General features: G+C 32.9%; 4 protein-coding genes across 8 annotated transcripts; 2 read left to right on the top strand and 2 right to left on the bottom strand.

Annotated features, from left to right (window-relative positions):
• The first annotated feature begins 2,119 nt into the window (after window positions 1-2,119).
• LOC140821021 (serine/threonine-protein kinase RIPK-like) lies at window positions 2,120-5,129 on the top strand. Its single transcript, XM_073181411.1, has 5 exons — window positions 2,120-2,731; window positions 2,894-3,029; window positions 3,930-4,066; window positions 4,186-4,309; window positions 4,400-5,129. The coding sequence occupies exons 1-5, from the start codon at window positions 2,348-2,350 to the stop codon at window positions 4,933-4,935; spliced, it is 1,317 nt and encodes a 438-aa protein (XP_073037512.1). The 5' UTR covers window positions 2,120-2,347; the 3' UTR covers window positions 4,936-5,129.
• Window positions 5,130-7,964: 2,835 nt separating this feature from the next.
• LOC140821024 (uncharacterized) lies at window positions 7,965-11,225 on the bottom strand. Of its 4 annotated transcripts, none has more exons than XM_073181418.1 (6): window positions 10,622-11,225; window positions 9,940-10,253; window positions 8,877-8,929; window positions 8,689-8,733; window positions 8,558-8,602; window positions 7,965-8,427 (listed from the first exon to the last, which is right to left on the bottom strand). In XM_073181418.1, exons 2-6 carry the CDS (start codon window positions 10,087-10,089, stop codon window positions 7,992-7,994), a joined length of 729 nt encoding a protein of 242 aa, XP_073037519.1. In that variant the 5' UTR covers window positions 10,090-10,253; window positions 10,622-11,225; the 3' UTR covers window positions 7,965-7,991. The 4 variants fall into 4 exon arrangements, with proteins under 4 accessions (XP_073037519.1, XP_073037520.1, XP_073037518.1 ...); XM_073181419.1 differs by lacking the exon at window positions 10,622-11,225 and adding an exon at window positions 10,339-10,501; XM_073181417.1 differs by lacking the exon at window positions 10,622-11,225 and having other exon boundaries at window positions 9,940-10,501.
• A 5,604-nt stretch (window positions 11,226-16,829) lies between these two features.
• On the top strand, window positions 16,830-18,103 carry LOC140821010 (protein LURP-one-related 6-like). 2 transcript variants are annotated; one of them, XM_073181400.1, is made up of 3 exons: window positions 16,830-17,207; window positions 17,307-17,549; window positions 17,708-18,103. In XM_073181400.1, exons 1-3 carry the CDS (start codon window positions 16,953-16,955, stop codon window positions 17,837-17,839), a joined length of 630 nt encoding a protein of 209 aa, XP_073037501.1. In that variant the 5' UTR covers window positions 16,830-16,952; the 3' UTR covers window positions 17,840-18,103. The 2 variants fall into 2 exon arrangements, with proteins under 2 accessions (XP_073037501.1, XP_073037500.1); XM_073181399.1 differs by having other exon boundaries at window positions 16,840-17,207; window positions 17,696-18,098.
• A 1,206-nt stretch (window positions 18,104-19,309) lies between these two features.
• LOC140821015 (cation/calcium exchanger 4-like) lies at window positions 19,310-21,930 on the bottom strand. Its single transcript, XM_073181404.1, has one exon. The coding sequence runs from the start codon at window positions 21,558-21,560 to the stop codon at window positions 19,611-19,613; it is 1,950 nt and encodes a 649-aa protein (XP_073037505.1). The 5' UTR covers window positions 21,561-21,930; the 3' UTR covers window positions 19,310-19,610.
• Window positions 21,931-24,011: the final 2,081 nt, after the last annotated feature.

Genomic DNA, 24,011 nt, shown 5'->3' with positions numbered 1-24,011 from the left:
TTTATCTTTGAGAAAGTTCGCTCTGCACTTGCTACTGTGACTGGGACAGTCAACAAGATTTTATAAGCAATATGAGCATTTGAATGCCGGATAAATATTACATCCACCAAAATTTCAGTCAAAAAACGTAGATTATAGATACCGCATAAAGCCTCGAAGAAAGTAAAAAACTACAATAAAAAAATTAAAAGCCCGAACAAAGCAAATACAAGAAAATAGACTTACAGCTCTTCACGGGTCTTTCAATCAAACATAGAGACGACACAAGGACTGAAGTCGATTAAGGCTTGTCTGCAAATGAATATTGAGGAATAGATCGATAACATGCTAAGCAAGTTTTATTTAATAAATACTTGGTTTTGGGCTATCTAATAACTAGTATTATATATAATATTTTTTTAAAAAAAATTTTGGGCCCCAAAAAAGAGATGAGCTTGAGTCATTGGACTCATTTGCCTCCTAATAGGTACGGCCCTACATCCATCATATCATGAGAACAATACCAACAAAAGTAGGATGAAATAAACCATTATCATCCATAATATTAAACAAACCATTATCATCCATAATATTTATAGATTTTATCATTTTCAGAATGGGAATGTAAATCATAGTATTGTTCAACCATGAGATTCTTCCTATTTATGGGCTAAAAATTTGTCACTAATTGCTACTTTTTCAGACACACGTGTGAAAATTTGTGAAGCTTCACGTGTCTTGTGTCCATTTTCTACTTCTATATCTAATTGTCTGGAACAATCAAAAATCTTCCCGCGTCAGGAAACACGTAGCTGGGAAATGCATATTTAATTTGGACGTGGATATGATTTTTTTTTAATAAAAAAATTGTTATCAAAATCAATTTTTATCTTCTAATTATTATTTTTTTATATCAAAACTAAAGTTTAATGGTTGGATTTCAGTTTATGCGAAATATGAAATCAAAATCGAAATTCAAGCCATAATAAAACCTTTATTCATCAAATTGAACTTTAAAATTATAGCATTTTCTAAAACTTTTTGACTCCCAAATTTTGAGTATCCTACTTTCACGCAATTCAGAGGGTTGATTTACATAATTTAAATTACTTGGTTTGTATAATTTAAACTCAAATTCCAGTTCCATTTTCTTTGGTCTTAACAGAAAATAAATATTTATAGAATTTTTTAATTTAATGATCAGCTTCATAACCTCGCAAACCGTGATGTTATTTTATTGTGACGTGTAGATTTCCGAGGAACGAAACTTCGTTCAGCCTAGAACATCACAGTTTGATTTCGATCCAATCTTTTATTATATAATAATAATTTCTTATGATTCATGAGTTAAATATAACATGAAAAATAATATTATTATATGATATAAAATTAAAAGAATATTATAATTGCTAATTTATACATGGTTAAACATGGTTTTGGGAAAAACCTACCAATTTTTTTAAAAAATACCTGCCCCACACATGCAAGAAAGTCAAGAGAGATGTTCCCATTATTATTATTTTTTGAGTAAGTCTATTGTGAGATGGTCTTACGAATTTTTATATGTGAGACAGATCAACCCTACCGATATTTACAATAAAAAGTAATACTTTTTCATAGATGATCCAAATAAAATATTCGTCTCACAAAATACGATACGTGATATCGTCTCACTTTTTGACTTTTTTCTTTCTGGGTTTTACTTCCCTTGAATATTCACAACATACAATTTACTCTAATATTATAATTAATGTGATAGGTGGACGAGCATACACACACAAGTAACAGCTTTTATGTTACATGGCGTGTTGAATGGATATTCAGCATACAATTAGATTTAACAAATCACGAATAGCGATAGTATTATAATTTCATTTCTTGAAAATTTATACTGTACAGATAAAATTTTAGAAAATTGTAGCTTTGGTTAAATATGTTCGTTTTTTTTTGTATGTGTCGTATTAGAAAAAAGACTAAAATTAAATTAGAAAAATGTCGGGATAAGATTGAAAACAACATTTATACAAGATCAAAAATACAACTTTTCGATCTTATTTATGTACATACGTGTGTATATATCACATAAATTCTAGAATATTCATATTTTCGTATGAAGTATTATAAGAAGGAGATGCAAATATTTATATCCGTGTCCTAAAGAGAGAGAGATTAATAATTAATCTCATTTTATTCGTGTAATGTGATGTATCTCAGTTCTTGAATTCTTCTCTCCATGTCGATTGATTTTCTGAAAACGATGCACATTCTCATGATCAAGAAATAATAATAAAAAAAAACCCATCATTATTTTTTCGTTTCCAGCTCAAGATCATCGATCCTTCCTCCATCTCACAATAACTGTGTATTAATGGCGGTGAAGAAGAAGGTGAAATGGCAAGACTATTTCCCCATCTGTTTCAAGTCCGAGGGCTCGAAGCCGGATCCGAAGAAACCAGTGCTGAAACAGCAATCTTCGTTCCAAAGGATTTCGCTATCGGATTTAAGCAGTTCCACGGTGCTATCGGAGGATCTGTCAGCCTCGTTGGTGGGATCCAATCTTCATGCGTTCACTCTTCAGGAGCTGAAGGTGATCACGCAGAACTTCTCACCCAGTAATTTTCTTGGCGAAGGCGGGTTCGGGCCTGTGCACAAGGGCTTCATTGATGATAAGATAAGACCCGGCTTGAAGGCTCAGCCCGTTGCCGTCAAGCTCCTGGATTTGGATGGTTCTCAAGGCCATAGAGAATGGCTGGTATATATTCATTTCATCACAAGTACTGCATGAAATATTCTAATGTATACGTATAATTATAAGACCTTTTTCCCCTTCAAATTTGTTTGAATTATTAGAGTTTTAAGTTGGTTTCAATCTACAAACTGATTTTGTTGCTCGATGAATACTGAGAATCGTCAGACCGAAGTGATTTATCTCGGGCAATTGAGACATCCGAATTTGGTGAAGTTGATTGGATATTGTTGCGAAGAAGAACACAGGCTTCTTGTCTACGAATACATGGCAAGAGGAAGCCTAGAAAATCAACTATTCAGAAGTAAGTATTTACCACTTTTACGTTCTTTAACTTCAATAATTTACAGTTTCAATTTTATATATTATAATTTTTTTTGTGATTCTAATTCTAACACACAATTGCATGAAAGTAGCTGTAATTGGCAGGCCATTTTAAGTCAACGATTATTGGTATTTTGAAAATGTCAATGGTGATGATGCGTTGGAAGTTGACATTTGATCTGATTAATTTGTCAATAATTTACCCAAATAAATCCACACAACTTTCTCTTTTTTTATTGACAATACAAACTTCATTGTTTTATTTATCACTTTGAATAAATCAAAGCTTTAATTTCTTCATGAAACATCGCCTCTTTAAATTAATGGAGACGAGCCATACTTTTTTTTTGGTCAAACAACATAATTTACATTTAAAAATCTCATTGTTTATCTTGCATTCTGGTTTGATGCTGGCATGATGAATTGATCAAGCATATGACAGTACTGGTAGGCATCGAAGGAGCGAGTTGGGACGATCGTTCCATATTTTCGACCTTTTTTTAATAAAAAAAAATAAAAAATCATGTATGATCCGGGGACGGAGCTTTATTAGGGGCAAGAGATTGTTTACTTGAATCTGAAATCTTGGTTATGCCAGGGTGATATAAGATATTTTGAAAGATATATCATTAATTTTTGGAATTTAGAAAATTGTTTTTTAATTATTTTTTTTTCAATTGATTCTTTTTTTTGGTTTATTGGTGTTTAGTGATAGTAACAGCTAATTGGGTCTAAATGAACAACTTAATTCTTTGATGTGATTTACATATAATTGGTTTAATTCTAACGAACTTTGTATATCTCTGGACTGCATGTGTTCTATCTATAGCCATAACCGGAAATTTTACACTTTTGTATTTTCCAAAAAAATTTGAACCAGGATTTTCAGTTTCACTTCCATGGCCAACAAGAATGAAAATTGCTATTGGCGCTGCTAGAGGACTTGCCTTTCTCCATGAAGCCGAAAAACCCGTCATATTCCGCGATTTTAAGGCTTCCAATATTCTGCTACACTCCGTAAGTGCATGTTATATGTGTACATACATATATATATATATATATATATAGTACCGATATATACACAAAGATTTTCACGTTCATATAACTCTTACAAAATCTTTAAATCTTTTTTTCAGGATTTTACTGCGAAACTCTCGGATTTCGGACTTGCAAAAGACGGTCCGGAAGGTGATGATACGCATGTTTCCACCCGAGTAATGGGCACACAAGGTTATGCTGCGCCAGAATACATCATGACAGGTGATTGATTAACTGCGAAATTATGGTTAATTTCTTACTTGTAACCTTTTACAAGTTGCATTTTGAATCTAATCGAGTAAAGTTTTGCAGGTCATTTGACAGCTGCTAGTGATGTATATAGTTTCGGGGTACTTCTCTTGGAGCTTCTAACAGGTCGGAAATCGTTGGACAAAACCCGTCCTCAAAGAGAACAAAATCTTGCAGAATGGGCAAGGCCTATGTTGAAAAGTCCCCGAAAATTCAGCCGCATAATCGATCCAAGACTCGAGGGGCAGTACTCGGAACTCGGGGTTCAAAAGACAGCAGAGATTGCTTATCATTGCTTAAGCCATCGGCCAAAACTTAGGCCGATTATAAGTGAAGTGATCAAAGTTTTGGAGCCGTTGAAAGATCTTGAAGACTTGCAAATTGGTACTTTCGTTTTCGCAGTTTCCACCGATAGTGATCATTCGTCGAAAGAAATTGCCAAGAAGGAGAATTCTCCGTTGTATCATCACAGGAACAGACCAAAGGAAGGGTGTGAAAATGGGGCGAAATCGCCCGTTTCATTCCCTGAAAATGCACGACGACATGATCGGAGGAAAGGGTCGAATTCGCCTGCAAATTACATTTTAAAGAGATCATGAACTGTGGATCAAGAAAGTGTATATATAAATATTCATCAAGAATGTTCTTGGTTTCGTGGAGTACTGACTACTCCTTGTATTTAGTTTATTAGGGCAAATGTTGAGCATGTGAGCTTTTTTTTTTTCCTTTTCTTTTTTCTCAAATGTAATTGGAATCACACACTCATTTCTCTGTTTCATTCATATATACAAACTTTGTTCTTCTGTTTGATAAAATTCATGATAAAATCTTACCATTTTTCGCAAAAACTAAGTGCTTTTAATCTAAAATTTTTCTAAACAACTCAATTTATTGTGTTTCGAAATAACAAAACTTTATATAAAATACAAACTACATATGGCATATAAAATTCCTAAGATGATAATTGTCTCTCCGCTAAAGATATCTTGGCCTAGAGTAGGTCTCTTGTGATACGATATCACGAATCTTTATCTGTGGGACGGGTCAACCTTACTGATATTCACAATAAAAAAGTAATATTGTTAGCATGAAAAGTACTATTTTTTCATGGATGACCCAAATAAGATACTTGTCTCATAAAATACGACCCGTGAGATCGTCTCACACAACATTTTGCCCTTAGTCTAATGATAATTAAGGATAACGCTAAAAATTCATATGATCTTAGATTCAAATCCAACAGTAATTAGATTACATAAAAAAATTACCCCAAGTCATTATGTAAAAGAATCGACAACATTCCAGAACAATAAAATTAAATTAAATTAATACTAGGATCCCATAAAGATATCCTTTATTATTTATTGTTTCCATTTTCCTATATATGCTAGCTGGATTTTAAATAAATAATTTTCAAAATGAAACCGTTGATTTTTATATATATAAAATTGAATTCAAATCCCTCGTTTTTTTATTATTGTTACGTTTGACTTGGCTGGGTCACAATCAGCTTACCAACCCCAAAAGAATTAAATATCCAAAATATTATCAAACAAATACATTTTGAGTTGGAAGTGAGGTAAGTTTGGTGAACAAGAAATTAGACCTTGAGAAAGAAGCAACAATCGTCTAATGATCACCACCCTTAATTTATCCAAAAAAAATTATTAGAATTCCATTTTAATTAAAATTTAAAAATATGAATAATTTATAGCAATTTTAGTTTCGAGACTTTAATTTAGAAAGGAAATGAAAATATATATATATATATATATATATATATATATATATAAAGGGAAGTTGGTGAAAACTCCGATCAAAACATTTCTTTGGGTTCACTTCCTATCCACAAAATTGTGGTGCTATATCATACAAAATGTGGTACACTTCATGTGAAAATGTGATACTAAAAAAAAATCGACGACTAGAGACTGAAGACCAATTTCTCGATAAAAAAACTCATCTAATGAAAAAATCTCGCTTTGACTATGAAAAACTTGGTAAGCATATGAAGAAAACTTCGTTTCAATAAGTTTGGTGAAGTGTAATCATTATTCTCGGGGATGAAAAAAATGACCAAAGATCGGACTTAAGAAAGGAAATGGGTATTTTATTTTATTATTTTCATTTCTTATGGTATAAATTACAAGACTTCAATTATTTATTTTGAATTTATGTATTATAATTTTGAAAAGACTGTCACAAATAAAGTTAATTTACTTTAAGAAAGAATGAAAAAATCTGATTATATTATATTTAAGTGGCACTGATCCTATTTTTATCGAAGTTTCGACCAGGCTGATGGCCAATTCTGTCGTGAGGCCGAGGTGTGAAAATAATAAATTAAACATTATAAAAATAATCCAAAAATATGATTTTTGAAATGGGAAAATTTGAACCACGGAAAAATCCAGTTTTTCAAATCGCGACCCTAGAAAACAATATAAATTATTCGTCCCACCACACCTTTTTTTTTTTGAAATATTTTCTACTTCAAAAAAGTTGTTTATTAGCATTAAAAAACATTCTCCTAATTTAAAGAAAATATGGTCAAAATTTTATCTCGGGTTTGATTTGGTGAGCAAGTTTTCAAATTTCCCAAGCTTTTGGGGTCGAGTCGGTGCTGAAGGATCTACAAACACAAAATATGGTCACATGTTTTAAGTCAGTGCTCTGTTATGAGTGCAAAATCATAGCAAATACTTGTTACATATAGGAGCATGAGTGGCTAATTATTTTTTGGCAAAAACTTCTGTGACACGATCTCACGGATCGTATTTGTGAGACAGATAATCTTAAGGGCATCAAAATCAAATAATTGTTTCTAATCACGTACATTGGATGTATAACACATTTTATGTAATATGATATAAAATAATATAGTACAATATAAAAAATGTATCAAATTAAATGCACACTAAAATGCTGATGGCACATGGTATGACACCATAATTATAAGCATATTATTAATAATTGTACTACTAATATATGTAATTAATGTTATGTCAATAATAATTTGAACCGAAACAGCCAATTGGAAATTTCAGATTCGTTGGCAACTGTACAAGCATCGGATCCTATATACGATGCTTGATATCATTAACCTAATAAATAAATTATGAACTTTAAAAAACCTAAACGCCTAATCTTTATTTTCACAAACATCAACTCATGTACATCAAAAAAATGAACCTCGGTGTGAAAATCTCACACAACCTGGTTAAGATTAAGATCGTGCAAGAAAGAGTAGATCTTTTATGAGACGATCTCACGAAACTTTATCTGTGAGATGAATCAACCCTACCGACATTCATAATAAAAAATTATATTCTTAGCATAAAAAATAATATTTTTTCATAGATAACCCAAATAAGAGATGTCTCACAAAATACGACCTGTGAGATCGTCTCACACAAATTTTTACCTAAAAAGAAAAAGCTAAAGCTTAGCTTTTTTAACTCTCTAACTTTCTTTATGACTATTTTTCGCTTAAAAAAATTTCTTCTCTTTTGTTTTTTCAGTCGAGTCTTGAATTTGAAAGACTTTTAATTTGTTTCGAATTCATCGAATGTAAAAAAATAAATGTGGAGATAGACTACGTATGTGGAGAATGGAGATCCATGAAATTTAAATATGTCTATATTATCATATAATTCTAAAAACAAAAGTAGCAAGGGTAGCAGCAGTTTTTGTTACAATATGAACATACATTTACCTTTGGACATTTAGGATATCTACACTTAAACTTAATGCTCGGACAAGAGCACGGGATAGAGCAAGGGTTCACACAAGAACAAGAGCAGGTTAAGCACGAAGGCCAAGACAAATACGAGAAACATGAAGGCCGACTTAAGTACGAAGTGAAATCGGGAATGCAGCAGCAGCTAGGCAGTCTACATGTACAGTTGTCAAAACATCGGCTAATATTCCAGCAAGAAAAACATTGACATTTTGGGATTCGGCAGCTAGCGCATTTGCATTTGCTCCTGCAACGACATGTATTGCATTCGGGGCAGTGTGGCATCTCGAGATCGCACGTGCAGTGGTGACAGCAACATAAAATCCATGATAAACTGAAGCATGAAAATCCACTGCAAAAAACGGGATTTACACTCTGATTATAAATGAAAATATTTATGCCGGGAAGTATGAAATTTTTTTATGAAGGTTTGTAGAGTTGTGCATTTTTCAACTTTACGATGACAGTTTAGAAACTCATACCAGAGCCATTTCCAGAAGCGGTGTGATTTGCTGATCTTCTTGGTTCTGCTTTCAAAGACCAAGATTTCAAGATTCCGAATAAAAAAAACAAGAACTATGCAATTGAAAAGACAACCAATGTATGTTCTCACGTAGGTATTAGAGGATCTACATTCGCTGCCACGAAATCTGCAAGCCTGTCAATGAAATTCAACATCAACATCGGTATATGATTTTGTATCATTTGATGAAAGACAAAACCATGCTTAAAAAAATTATCCGACTTCTTTCGAATTCATCCTTGAAATTAAAAGTAGATGCATTCCAGAAACCAACATACTCTTTACAAGATCTTGAAGCGGGTGGAAGGCCTTCAACAGCTTTCAATTCTTCCTGATTAAACAAAATGCAGTTTCACTAAACACCGAGACGTATATTCCTTACAAGCAAAAATAATCTTTACTCCACTGCCTAGGCAAAGCTCGAGCTTTCAGGATTATTAGGATTCTAACATTCGAGTAACATAATAATTGATCATCATATTTATTTGAGCAGTTTGCAATCTACCCAACTTAGTTACAAACCCTTTCTTGAAAAATTTAAGTTTCATCCTTGAATACTATTTGGTTCGTGACATGAGACGATCGAAAGATGCTGCGTGTGACATGATTAACTACATACATTGTGTTTGGTGTATGGATCGAGTGTGGACTGAGCAATCAATTATCATCCCAACACCATATAGATGGTGTGGTCTAGATATATTAGATTCTTTTTTTGATTAGAACTATTTGAGTCCATCATTAATCGTCAATCTTCCAAAACACAGATAAACTTGAAGTGGTCCATACATTTCCAAAATAAGCATTCATATTAAAGTGTTTTGCCAACAAATAATTCATTTTTGGGTTCCTTATGCTATGTCATGACACACACCACAAACTATGAGGGCCCTCTATATTTGCCTCACACAATTAACAGTCATTGTCATCACCATACTACCTAACTGAAGTCTCATTCAAATTTTTTCTGCTCCACCTCACTACTCTTACAAACTTGAAAGAAAAAAGAAAGCACATAAGATCCTCAGTGAAAGAGTAAAAAATTACCGTTACTAATGTACATAAAAAGTACCCTAAAAAAGAGAGAAAAAAATACAAAAGTAATCATCAAAAGTACATTTAAAAAATTAGTTTAGAGTTGAAGTTTTAAGGTGAATTTCCAGATGGCACGAAACAAAATGACCAAATCACATTAAAGTTTTTGGGAGTTGGTCCAAAATCAACCCAACTGAAATCTAGAAGAATTTAAGCATGAAAATGAAGTCAACTAGCATCTCAAATCGGCCATTAAAGTAACAAAAAACAGAGCAATTTGCACATATAAATCTTTACAAAAATCACCTCGAGAAAGCCAATCTCCCTCTCCAAAATCTGAATCTTGGCCAACTCCCGGCGCTTCCCGTACAAATCAGGGTACTTGGGCGGCGACTTAGGCCGCGGTAGCGGAAGCGGCAGCGTTGACACGGAGCCATTCCCCCTTAAACCAGACATTTTGCCAAGAAAATCCAAACACTTATTATTATTTTTTTTAACTCAATTTTCACACACTAAAAAGCCCATTAAAAACTGGTACGAAATCAAAGTCCCAAAGATCGAAACTTTCAAATGCGAGTGTCGCAGTGAGATAGATCCCAAGAAACACCCGCACACAGTGCCTGCAGAAGGAGAGAGGTGAGAAAATGAGGTTAACGTTGGGGAATGGAAGGGAAAAATGACAGGAAATAATGACTAAATTCTGACTCGTTGGTTTAATTTCAGGGGTCCCCAGAGCCCCAAACGCTCTGCTACACAACTACTATGGGCAGAACCAGTTCCAGAACAAAGCTATACAGTTTATATACACGCAGAAATACTATAGTATATAGTACAGAAATAAATGAATGCATTTACTTCACTCACACCTGTCCGCAGCTGCTCGGTTATAAAATAAAAAGAAGCGTAAAAAACTAAAAACAACCAATTATTTTTTGTCACTGTTGGAGAGGATAGAAATTAAAAAAAGTTGCGTGATAATGGTAAGTACCTGTTTGACAGAGACTGTTCTGTTTCTTTCTTTCCTTCGAACAATGATGGGTTGAGGTAGCAAAAGACGGTGAAAAAAGCTGCAGATTATTTGTGAATGCAGATAGATTGAGGTAGGAAAAGAAATAACTTCCAATCAAATTTAAGATATCAAGAAAATTTTATTACCGAAATATATAAAACTTTGCTGAAATTTCATTAAAAATTTAGCAAAATAAAGGTCATTTCGATAAATCAGAAATTCAGAATACTACTTTAATCGGAACTTTTTTTCCCTTGAAAACCCATTTTTCATTTCGGAAAAAATAAAGCAGGAGGAAGTCACACAGTGAGTGTCTGTAATTTGGGTGGAGTGGCAGAGCAGAGTTGTACAGGGAAAGAGATGACAGAAAGCACACGTGACAGGCTGCAGCGCTTCATGATATGATTCAGAAACTGTGGAATTCATTCTCATTTTTACAGCATCGGGTAAAACAAAACAAATATAAATATCTCAGATTTCATAATAACAGGGTAGGAGCGTGGTGAAATTTTCAAAGCCCCCAGCTGTGTATTTTTTGGGAGACCGAGGAATCTCTTCCGCTGTAGATTTGAGGATGTTATATTTTAAGATTTGTAGATAGGCAGTTTGATGGCATTTCTGAGCTGTGGTTCTGTGCAATTGGTCGGCTCTATGCATGACATCGTATTTATTCTTCTATTTGCGCTCTCTTTTCCATTTTTTCCTTTTAGCAAACAAAAATAACAGTTTTATCTAAAATATTTGTCCAAACACATCTAAATATTATTATTATTTAGTTCGTCAGGTCGTGAGACGAGACAATCTTACTGCACTTATAATAATAAGTAATATCTTCGACAAAAAATTAATATTTTTCATGAATGTTTCAATTGAAAATCGATCTCACAAACTTGATTTGTGAATTCGTCTGACCAAAATGTTGGTGAGCGTGATTTTAGTGATGATGCCGTCTCATATAATATGAGTGCCTCTTCTTATTCACACTCGAGCTAATAAAACATAACAATACAAGTATTCTTCTCTGGTGAGTAAGTGGTATGTCTTTCGAAAATTGCTCATCTAATTGATGTCCATTATATAAAAATATAACAATGTTCATATATTTCCTATGACATCATAATATACTTATGAAACTTACTATAAAAAATATTATTACTTCAAAACATAGTCAAGACTTATTTTGTCAGAACCTAATTTAATAGCACTCTCCAATCCACGAATAACTAACTGTGAGTAGTAATGAATTTTCAGTTACGTGGAGCCTTGTGCTGGTTTGAATTATTTACATTTGTTGTTCAATTCTGTACTCGAAAAGGAAGAATCAAAATATATTTATTTAACATATAACCGTATAATATAAATAAAATGCTAAAATCCATTAACAACTAGCATTTTTTAGATGTTAATCTCTTGAGTTATAATCTCTTTGTATCGAAATGACGACCTAGAAAAAGGTCACTATTAGATCATTATCCGTAATTGGAAAAAAAAATTATGTTAGATTAAGGTTCATGATGCATGAATATTGGAAAATGCGTAAAATTAGTCTAGAATGTGTCGTCTCAAATGCCGGCTTCTCAAGATAGCTGTAATATCTCATATCTAACATTAAAACTAATAAAAAGTACTATGGGTTAAAGAAGCAGAGAGAGAAATATTTTGGGTTGAAACATCTTTCGAGTTTATAATCTAATAGAGTTTTGAATAAAAGATTCTAGATTTGAATTCGAGTCCAAAAAAAGTTTTAAGTTTGACTTGAATTAAATAACATTAAATACAAACATAAAATTTTTCAAACCAGCTCAGTTCTTTTACGTCGTCGCGAACTTAGCCTGTAGTAGTAACAAACCAAATATTGTGTGGGCCGATTGAAATCGTCGCAATAAATATTATAATTTAAATTCGGTAAGAGTTTGAATTGGTTGTGGGATTTGACGAAATATATCGTCAAAATGGGGGAGAAAACTATTTTTGGTTCGGGCGAGTGAGGCCTACTCTGGTTTGTGTCAATTATTGGAGCCCAAAGCAGACGACTGTCAAAGGTCAATTTTTTTAAGGCGTTAACGAATGAACTTCGAGATTTTGGGTTTTGATGTGTTGAATTCACTTCACAAAATTTTCTTGGGTCCAAGACTTTTAGGTTCATTCATATCATATGAGTATCAAGAATCCCCACTAAATACAGTTTGATACGTAAGATATCATAAGTAAGGGATACATAGTATAAGGATAAATCAAGGATAAATATAATGATAAGATAATATGTTGAATGTTTGGTATGATTTTAACGAGAGTGATTAAATTTATATATTGAATTGTAATGACAAAATTAACCCTACCACTAGGCTTGTCAAATTGGGTCAGGCCCGTCGGGCCGGCCCGCCCCGCCATAAAAATTGAGTGGGTTGGGTTGATAAAATAGCAACCCGTTTGGAGGTGGGCCAAATGGGTTGAGCCTGTTTGGGTTGCGGGCCAAACGGGTTGAGCCCGTTTGGGTTGCGGGTTGGCCCGCCAAATTAGGGTATAATTTTATATTTTAAGTTTTATATAAAAATTCTTATTTCTTCCTTATTTTTTCTCATGTGCCTAACCCTGCCAAATTAGGGTAGAATTTTATATTTTTAAGTTTCATATAAAAATTCTTATTTTTTCCTTATTTTTTCTCATTTGCCTAACTTCAATCACTCTGTAAAATCTCTATGCTTCTATTTTTTTGAAGATGTTATAATCTTCAGTCTCCTCCCTTTTTTTAATATTTAACCCGAACTAATCCAGAATTATCGAAATAATATAGTAAATAAAGTAATTATGTGTATTGTTGAACACATAATATTACATGAGTTAATTTTTAGTACATGTGTACGATGAAATCTTGTGTGAATTAGAATAAGCACTTTATTTTTTTATGGATTATGTTGATTATTGTATGCTTTCAATGTCTCATTTCAATGTTTTTAAGTTTTTTATGAAATTATTTGACTGAAATATATTTTTTCTCTATGTTTATTTTAATAATGTTTAGTATTTTTTTTTAAAAAAAATAATAACCGGGTTGGCCCGCCTAACCCGCGGCCCAAGGTGGGTTGGGCTGGGTTGGCCATTTAGAGGCCCGCCAAAATGGCGGGTTGGCCCGCCCCGCCCCGCCTAATGGCGGGTTTCGACGGGTTGCGGGCTGGCCCGCCCCGTCGGCCCGCTTTGACATGTATACCTACCACAAAAACATATATTTCATAATTATCAAGATCTTGAAATTCCATATCTCAATTCTTAAATTACGTTATATACACATATATATATATACATGCATATAAATATACACACGTATATATGTGTACACACGTGTATATCATATATATATGTATATACGTATATATGTATATATGTGTACACACGTGTATATCACATATATATATATATATATATAAATATACACACGTATATATGTATATCTGTGTACACATATATATATATATACACAGATATACATATATACGTGTGTATATTTATATATATATATATATATATAGACACGTGTATATATATGCGTGTGTATATTTATATCAAATATATAGATACATATATATATACACACAAATATATTTGTATATATATATATATACAAATATATTTGTGTGTATATATATATGTATCTATATTTGTATATATGTATGTATTTAATAAACATTTAACATTAATTTAAATACATTTAAATTGAGGTTTATTAAGTGATTTGTAATGTATTTTATCATTACATTAAAATTAGCACATCTCTTATAAAGGATGTTTTATCCTTCTCAAAATTTATTTATCAAGGGTCCATGATAATATCATGGGCTTTTTAAAAATGTATCAAACATGGGATAAGGGGGATTATTTATCAATCCTACCCTCATCCAATGTACCAAACAATGCCTAACGAGATTTTATAAAATTTAATCTCTTCGTTGTATTGCTGGGGTGTGTCTGGTTTATTGTGATTGATAATTTTTTTTTTAAAGTGGAGAATATATTAGCATATTAATATTTGTAAGTGGATATTTTGAACAGGAGAGCGTGATGCAATTGGCGTGAATTTTCTTCCATATTTATGCAAGTCCTTGAACTATAGATGACAATTTTCTCCAAATCAATTGAAAATCCGATACCCAGTATTAATGGAGGAGATTTTTTTTACCCAATTAAATAAATGAGTAATCAGATATGATGATATTCGGGTGTGGGGATAGTACGAATCTTAAAAATCATATACATGTCCGATCCGAATATCCGATTATATAATAATAATAATAATAATAATAATAATAATTATTATTATTATTATTATTATTATTAAGTGTGAGATCCTTATAGTAACCGCCTTAGAATGCAACAAAAAATTTAACTCTATAATTATCATTCACATCCTACTAAAAATCTACTTAAGTCACTCCATATTTTACATAGAAAAAAAACTCCATATTTTACATAGAAAAAAGAAAAAAACTTCTTTTTTAAATAGAACAACTCATCTAAATTGAAAATAATAATAACACATACAACGCGTGTGCATCTTTTACTATTATATATTAATTTTTATTAGATAATGCTGTTATGATTAATTGTTTATATACTTATAATTTTATTTTCTCAAATTTTAATTATTTTAAGTTAACTATAGATATTTACTAAATTCTTGAAAAAATAAAATAAGCAAATTAAATATATATATAAATTTTTTATTTTTAATTTGCTTATTTTATTTTTTCAAGAATTTAGTAAATATCTATAGTTAACTTAAAATAATTAAAATTTGAGAAAATAAAATTATAAGTGGTGATAGGATATTTGAGTAGGATATAAATATTCAATTCCCGGACGAGTAAGAAATGATGATGAATATAATAAATAGAAATAAGGACGGAGGATATGAAATCCAACCAAACCCGACTCACTGTCATCTTTAATTATACCGGTCAAAAAATGTAAAATTAAAATTAAAACAATCATTAATGAAATAATCACGTGGAACGTATGGGGTGTTTCACTTTTGAAAACTTTAATCTTAATGGCTTGGTCTGATAAAAATCGAACTAAAAGAAAGAAACATTTTGATCAGTTTAAATGAGACATATCACCAGTCATTATCCATTTAAATTATTTGAAATGCAACACTTGGGACTGGCGTTACGTTACCTCACACGTTATTGTCATAGCGTCTCTTTTTATTTATTATTTTTTCTATATATTAGTTTATTTTAATGGACAATGGTTACTACATCAAAGGACGAGGATGATTTAGGGAACAAAAAGAATGTTTTTTTTTATGGAAGTAATTGAAATGGGCTTTTTCAAACAATACTTTATTGTGTAGGTTTTTCGGGTATGAATTTTTTTTTAAATGATTTTCCCTCTATAATTTTTCCTATGTTTTTATCAGACGAGATTATATTATGAATTGATTGATTAAATCGAATTTATTAATTTCAAATTCATTGACTTATTTATATGGATACATTTAAGTGAATTAAAAATTAATTTTCAACAATAATTATAATGGATTTCGGTCAAGTTATTGTAATTCATCTATAAGATACATGTCATTTATAATTATCTAGATTTTTGCCGAATAACCGACATATGTTATATAACATCAGTTGATGGCAACTCGGGAAGGTTTATATAATCTTTGAGCAGGTCACGGTCTCACGAATCTAGTTTTATATGTGAGACGGATCAACATTAGCGATATTCACAATAAAAAGTAATATTCTTAGCATAAAAAGTAATATTTTTTCATTCATGACCCAAATAAGAGATATATCTCACAAAATACGACCCGCGAAACTATCTCACACAAATTTTTGACATAATCTTATTTAGATCAATTTAGACAAGTTACCTTAACTAAAGGTCAATTCATTAAAGTGGAAGCCTAATTCAAGAATTTCCGTGTGCGGCCCACTCCTAATTAACCCTATGTTTCTAACAACCGAAGACTTAATTTACTTCAAATATTCCCCCTAAAGCTCTTAGGCAGCCAAATTTCAAAAGCTCACGAACTCTTTTTGAATTACATCAAAAAGCAATTCAACAATACCATGATGTACATTTTTTCAACCAAAATCCCTTTGAATTTCACACTAGATTACACATTTTTTTTTAGTTTGTGTTTATCATAGTCAAGAAAGCTTGCCAAACTTTTGAATTCATAAGTAACACACAATAATTACAAATACCCTTTACAATAATTTGTATAGTCTATAAATTGGATTGTTCTTTTAAGCCAAACAATACCAGAAATATATATATTTTGAGTACAATAGACCAATCAATGGCTGCTAAACCAGGTGGTGGAATGATGATGATGATGATGATGCCAATAGTAAGCAAGGAGTATTGTTCGCCTGATGAGGTGGTTCGTGCGGTTAGGAGGCGGCCAAACGTGCCGAATGGCGGGGGATTCGTGGTGGCGGATTGCGGCCAACGGGTTGTTTTTAAAGTGGATGGATGTGGGATTCTTGGCAAGAAAGAAAAGATGATTCTTAAAGATGGGGAAGGAAATGATTTGCTACTTCTAAGGCGAAAGGTGAGTAATGTAATCAATTTGGTCCATGTTTGAATCCACGTAGTTAATAAGATTGGTGAAAAAGAAGAGTTTTTTTAATTATAAATTTGGTGGCTACAGGGAGCAATAATCGAAGCACTAAGCATCACGAGACAATGGAAAGGCTTCACTCGCGACTTCTTGGGATCGCGCAAGCTTGTTTTCACCTTGAAAGAACCAAATTCATGTTTTTCGAAGAACACTCCCATCAGGATCTCCGCTGAATCAACGGAGTTCAGCACTTACAGAAACCTTGAAATTATGGGTGATTTCCAGCAAAGATCTTGCACCATTGTCGGTTCCAAGGGAGATGTAATAGCACAGGTAGACCATATCGCTCCGACCCACTGCGTGTATCCATAGGAAATGGCTATTTTTCAAAAGAAACACATATAGTAGTATATAGGGTCTTTTTTTTTTTTTTTGCTAACGCTGAACGGCGAGAATTTCTTGTTTATGGCTGCATGTAGGTTGGAGTAAAGGAAGAGGTGGAGCAAGTGATGTCAAGCAGGGATTTGTACCATGTAAGAATAAAGGCTGGAATTGATCAAGCCTTTGTTTTTGGAGTGATTGCGGTTCTTGATTACATATACGATGGATCCACCAGATGCTGAAATCGTTAGATGGATTATCAATTGACTTTGAAGATATTGAAAATGTATTATATATGTCAGAATATTCAACTTTATCTACATAATTAAAAGGCCAACATCTTAGAATCACGTATGAATTATGTGCGTATGTTGTGCAGATGCATGAACTTATTGTCATATAAGATTTCGATTCCCTCCTTTGACAAAAGCAAGAAAAAGTTGAAAAGCAGCATGCATGCACGCAAGTTGCCACATCGCTTGATTTGTTGGTACTTTATATGGAGGCAAATTTGTAAGAAAGAGTTTAGAATAAAGTGACATATATATATATATATATATATATATATATATATATATATATGTATATGTGTGTGTGTGTGTGTGTGTGTGTGTGTACCATCTGGTTTTAGTAACACAATTCTAGCATAATTTATAGTAGCAATTCATATTTGGCATAATTTTCATTATTGAAACTCTATACGAAGACACAGGGTTTACAATTTATAAAATCGTAGCACTTGTAGCCTAAACAAATATATGTTTTCATCCTGGAAATCAAAATGCAACCGACAAGTTGAGTTTTTCCACTGTCTCGATATCAACTATTGCATAATCTGCAATCAAATTTCCCTACTTGGGTTTGTAAGAGTTCTTGAAGGGGAGTGGATTATCGAAGATGTTTCTTTCATACATATTTTACTTGGCAGTCACCTATCAATAGATATTGCTGATGCAAAATTTTGTAAAGTATGATTAAGTACGTCTACTCGGCGTAGATCATCTGTGGATAATCTGTCATTAAGATCAATTAAGCTTTGGCTAAGACTCTTGTATTTGGAAAAACAGATCACATTGTTGGAAATAATCGTTGATAACTATATAAAACAAGTTTCACGTTGTAAAAATGAATGAATTAATGCTTTAAATGACAATGCATGATCATATATACAAATTGTATCTGAGTGTTGACTTGTGTGGAAGAAAAAATAGCCAAAGATAAGCACTTGGGCACTAAATAAATGTAATTATTTATACTGGATGAAGATCACCACCCCCTCGCAATTTGGCATTTTTCAAAATTTTAATTTTAACTGTAATTCCAACGTATGGACTTGAATGGATGGAAGAGTACGTTAAAGCTGAAAGAACTTATTCCGTGCCCCACACACAATGGAACCAGATTCTCTGGCGTTCAATACGGACCACCCATCGGTAAAAGTTATTTGTTTTTAGATGTATTATTTCATTTTCAAGTTACGCATCTGTTCATTTTTGGGGAAAATATAATCAAACACGGCTCAAACTAGGTGATAGATTAACTAAAACCATACGATTCGATCGATTTCTAATCGATTGGTTGGTTTGTCAATTGATGTCGTCGAATTAGCCCAAAATTTATTATATTGTTCACCGATCATATCAATCTATGTATCCATTCATCTATTGAATATCAAGAAATATTGTAACACGGAAATTGACACAGTTGATAGTCAACGTAACAAAATTATATATACATACAGTTTACATCACATTTAGAAGATAACGTGAAATATCATACATCACCCTTGGCTGTAGCTCCTCAGCTACAATCAATGCCAAACATATGGAGTAAGTACTCCATTTCTACCCCATGTCCTATTTTTTTGAAACATACAAATAATAGACCTTCTGAGAACCGTATATGTACAAATTTACACTGTCATACAACATGAGAAACAATTCACTAACTTCTAGTCGTCCTGGCTCGCTCTACGCAATCACCACGCCACAATTATAATCGATAGTGAAGTAGCTAACTCGAACCATTGAGCATTCCGTTACTGATAGCAATGCTTGCTCTAAGAGTTAAAAAGCTCAAGTAGATGATCATCAGGCCGGCTCCCAATAATTTTCCAGGCCGCATACCATTTCGTGAAAACATAACAAGGGACCAAACGAGCCCCAACACTAAAAACCCGATGGTATAATACAAGGTGACATCTCGCGGAATGATGTACACAGATGATTTCTTGGACCAAGCTGCAATGACTAGAGAAATGCCCAGACCGACGAGGGTGTTGAACATTGGTCCTGCAAAGCATCCGGAAATAGCGACCTGCACACCATCTCCACCATTCATCGCAATGGCCACATTCGCCATGAGGTCGCCCAATGAGTTTCCCCATGCCAAGATAGTAAGAGCGAGAAGCGACGATTTAATTCCTAGGATAACACCGAATGCCACAAGCAGTGCAACGAGCTCGTTGGCAATCACGTAGAACCAGATTACACTCATGAAAAATCCACCTAGAACCCATGGAAGTAAGAACTTCCGAGGTGGGTGTTCTGTTTTTGTGTATGATAATGCCAGGACTCCAAGTATACTACCAACAACAAAACCGACGACATATATAATTCCTTTAGCTAGATGACCCAAATGGTCTTGAGTGTTCCAAAGGACTGCCAGTACCACGGGTGCAAAAAAGGCACTAGCCACAGCATAAAACTTCGACCACCGCTCCTCCTCGACTATGGGTATCGTCAGCCGTCTAGGGAGCACTAATGGAAACTCTAGCAATGACCACAACTTAGAACATGAAAACAACGACTGATCATGATTACCTGAATCCTCATCATTCCACCCCCACAATTTCTCATAATTACTCGTAGCCTCATTTGAAGGCCATACACAATGAGGAATGTGAGACTCGAGATGCGGCACACTCTCATCCGAATCGTGCTTAACTGGCGAAGTATAAACAGATTCATCTTTGCCATTTTCACAAGACGAAGCACTTCCATTAACAGGTAGCAACGGGGCAACCGACCCCAACTTCAGCCTCTCACCATACTTTGTCAATATCTCCTTAGCAGCAACACACAGGCCGTAAACCAAATATATGGAAACGAATGCAATGGCACCTCCAACACTCACCTTACCGACCAGCAAAATACATAGAAGCGATAAGAGAGTAAAAATAAAGAACCCCACGTCCCGAAAGAAGCACTTCTTATCAATACGCACGGTTTGCCCGGATATGCTAAATGACACAGCCCCCAGAACAACACAAGTAACAAAAACAGCTGCACCCAAAACACTGTTCAGACCCAAGTCACCAGAATCTCGACCCACGAACGAAGCAATACTAGCAAACACATCAGGAGCACCGTTCCCTAAAGGAAGCAGAGTCACCCCTGAAACCGTAGCGGGTAGCCTCAACAAATTGGAAAGTATTTCCAGGGAACAACAGAAGTACTCAGCCGCTGTATTCCCGAGGAAATAAAACAAAACAAGCAACCAAATTACCAGAACTACATATCCCAAAGCCTTGAACTTTTCGCAGTCACAGTAAAAGAACTTGAGGTAACCGAGAAAGCCCCCGGCATTACATTTGGGGTTGCTTCTCAAGTATTCACACTTGGTATTATAACCCTTGTGCTGATAAATACCTGCGCACGTAGTCGGGTATTTACTTCCCAGTACGAAATTTTGATTCTCCGACTCCCTGTTTTGGGCACCATCTTCACTGGAAGAATTAAGGCTATGCTCGAACACTTTCCTCCGAAACACAGAGGTTTCAAGAAAATCATTTTTCAAGCGGGAATTTTGGGCAAGATTTTTAAAAGGCTTCTTCGAGAAAAGACACTGAAAAATCTGTTCTTGACAAGCGAACATAAAAAGCAAAACCAAAACACAAATCCAATTGAAAATTCCACGAAATTTCGAACGTCTACGACAATAAATACGACTCGAAAATTCCATTTTTTCAACTCGTGTAATTTAGACTAATCCACAAGAACAGACAGAAAAAAACTTTAAAAATTCACGGGTTCTCAATCAAAAATCAACGAATAGCGGTTGCTGGTGTGTACCTGAGAGTGAACCTTATAGAAATTTCTGCGAAGGTATGCAACGACGACGCGTATATATAATTGCAAACCACTTTCAGACAAGGATAATTTAACTCAACCACTCTCAAAATATTCGAGAAATAACAATAATAAAAAATAATAATTCCCAGCGTCCGATCGCGTCTGAAGAATGCTGCGTTGTGCATACGATGCATGAAATCTGACAAGTGGTTCCTTGATCGACAAGAGAAGCCGAAGAAATTTTGGATAAAAGTCCAGTGGACCACGTGGAATCTTACACTTTCTTGACCATACAATCCAATAATAAATATTCTAAGAATTAATTTTATAATATGTGCAATTAAAATAGGACACGTTTTAATTGGACTTTTGTGGTTTCTTTCGCACCTTTCGGTTCGTGCATGCCTCGGATGTCAACTTTGATTTCGATTGTCACTTCTTGTACGTATATACGTATATACATAATAATTATTAGTGACGACAAACACAATATTTTTTTATTGTTTCATAAATAAGGATTAAATTTGTATAATTAAAATTTCAATCCAAATATTTTTAGTTTTAATATTGTAATTTCAAACTTGACGATATTTTTTTTTTATCTATTTTACTTGTCAATATAAGTGGTATTTAGAGATTGAAAAATTCACGATTTAACTAAAATTTAAAATTTTCAGATTTTATTAAGTGTTTTTATAAATTATATAAAATTAATCATCATGCCAAAAAATTATATGTATATACATAGGAAAAACTTGTGTGAGACGATATTACGTGTCGTATTTTGTTAGATAGATCTCTTATTTGGGCCATCCATGCAAAAATATTATTTTTTACGTTAATAATATTACTTTTTATTGTAAATATCGGTAGGGTTGACCCGTCTCACATACAAAGATTCGTGAGACCGTCTCACAAGAGACCTGCTCATATACATATAATATTGGATAAACAAAAACTTGTATGAGACGGTCTCACAGGTCGTATTTTGTTATACAGATCTTTTATTTGGGTCATCCATGAAAAAATATTACTTTTTATGCTAAGATTGTTAATTTTTATTGTGAATATCGGTAGGATTGACCCGTCTCACAAATAAAGATTCGTGAGACCGTCTCACACGAGACCTACTCTATTAGATATTGAAAAAAAAGGAAATTTGTTATAAAAAAAAATACACCACCACACAAAATTATATCAATCATGTTTAAAATCATTATCTAAATTTAAATGATCATCTCACTACTCTTCCATAAATTTTATTTAAAAAAATATTTTATCAGAATCAAAATATTTAGCTTTAAATTTTAATATAATCTTTAAATATTTTACATGACAATTAATTAGCACAAAATACGTGTCACAATTAATTAGCTAATATAAATATACACGTAGGTACTCAACAGATGAGAATAGTTTGCAATAAAATATGAAATTTTAAATAATATAGAATTAAAATAGATTGACAAATGTAAAAAGAGACAAGTTTAATAATGAAATTTGTTGGTCAAGGGTGGGGCACCTGCTTCTGCTTCAGTTGCCTCGTATTTGGACCAATTTATCGCGAATATGCTTGGATCCTATTTTTGTCATCATACTTTAATATGACTGGTTGATTAATTATTATTTTTAATAAAAATATTGTGGCTTTAAATAACATAATTATTCAATTAAATCACGAATATTTCAATCAAGAAATTGATATAAATACCCCAAAATCTAAATTAAATCAATCCAGCTTTCAAAAAATATATTTTTCTTGGACAAAAATTTGTATGAGACGGTCTCACGAATCATATTTTGTGAGACATGTATCTTATTTGGGTCATCCATAAAAAAATATTACTTTTTATGTCAAGAGTATTACTTTTTATTGTGAATATCGGTAGAGTTGACATGTATCACAGATAAAGATTCGTGAGACTGTCTCACTAGAGACCTTCTCTTTTTCTTGATGATAATAGTGTCTCTAGTGTCAATTTTTTTTCCATCAAGAATTTGATATAAATACAGCCAATATATTTTTTTATTGAGTTAATCTGTCTGACGAAAAAAAATATGTACTATCATAATGCAAGAAACCTATTAAAAAATGTTTATCGCATTATAAAATAACAAAATTATTAAAGGCCACACAATAATGATGATGATCCAAAAAATTCATGCTTAGCCTCTCCATCTCTTTATTAAAGTCATGATTTATAGAAGCATCTCATGCTTTGTATTTGGAATATATTCTTATCACAATTCATGTCAATTTAATTTTTTTTTATTCTTATCACAATTCATGTCAATTTAATTTTTTTATATAGTTTTTTTTTCAAAAAAATTTATCCGAATT

This window comes from Primulina eburnea, unplaced genomic scaffold, assembly GCF_022965805.1.
Source record: "Primulina eburnea isolate SZY01 unplaced genomic scaffold, ASM2296580v1 ctg368_ERROPOS200000, whole genome shotgun sequence".
NCBI lineage: Eukaryota > Viridiplantae > Streptophyta > Magnoliopsida > Lamiales > Gesneriaceae > Primulina > Primulina eburnea.
The sequence above is the reverse complement of the archived record's forward strand: the minus strand, read 5'-3'. Positions and strand labels throughout refer to the sequence as shown.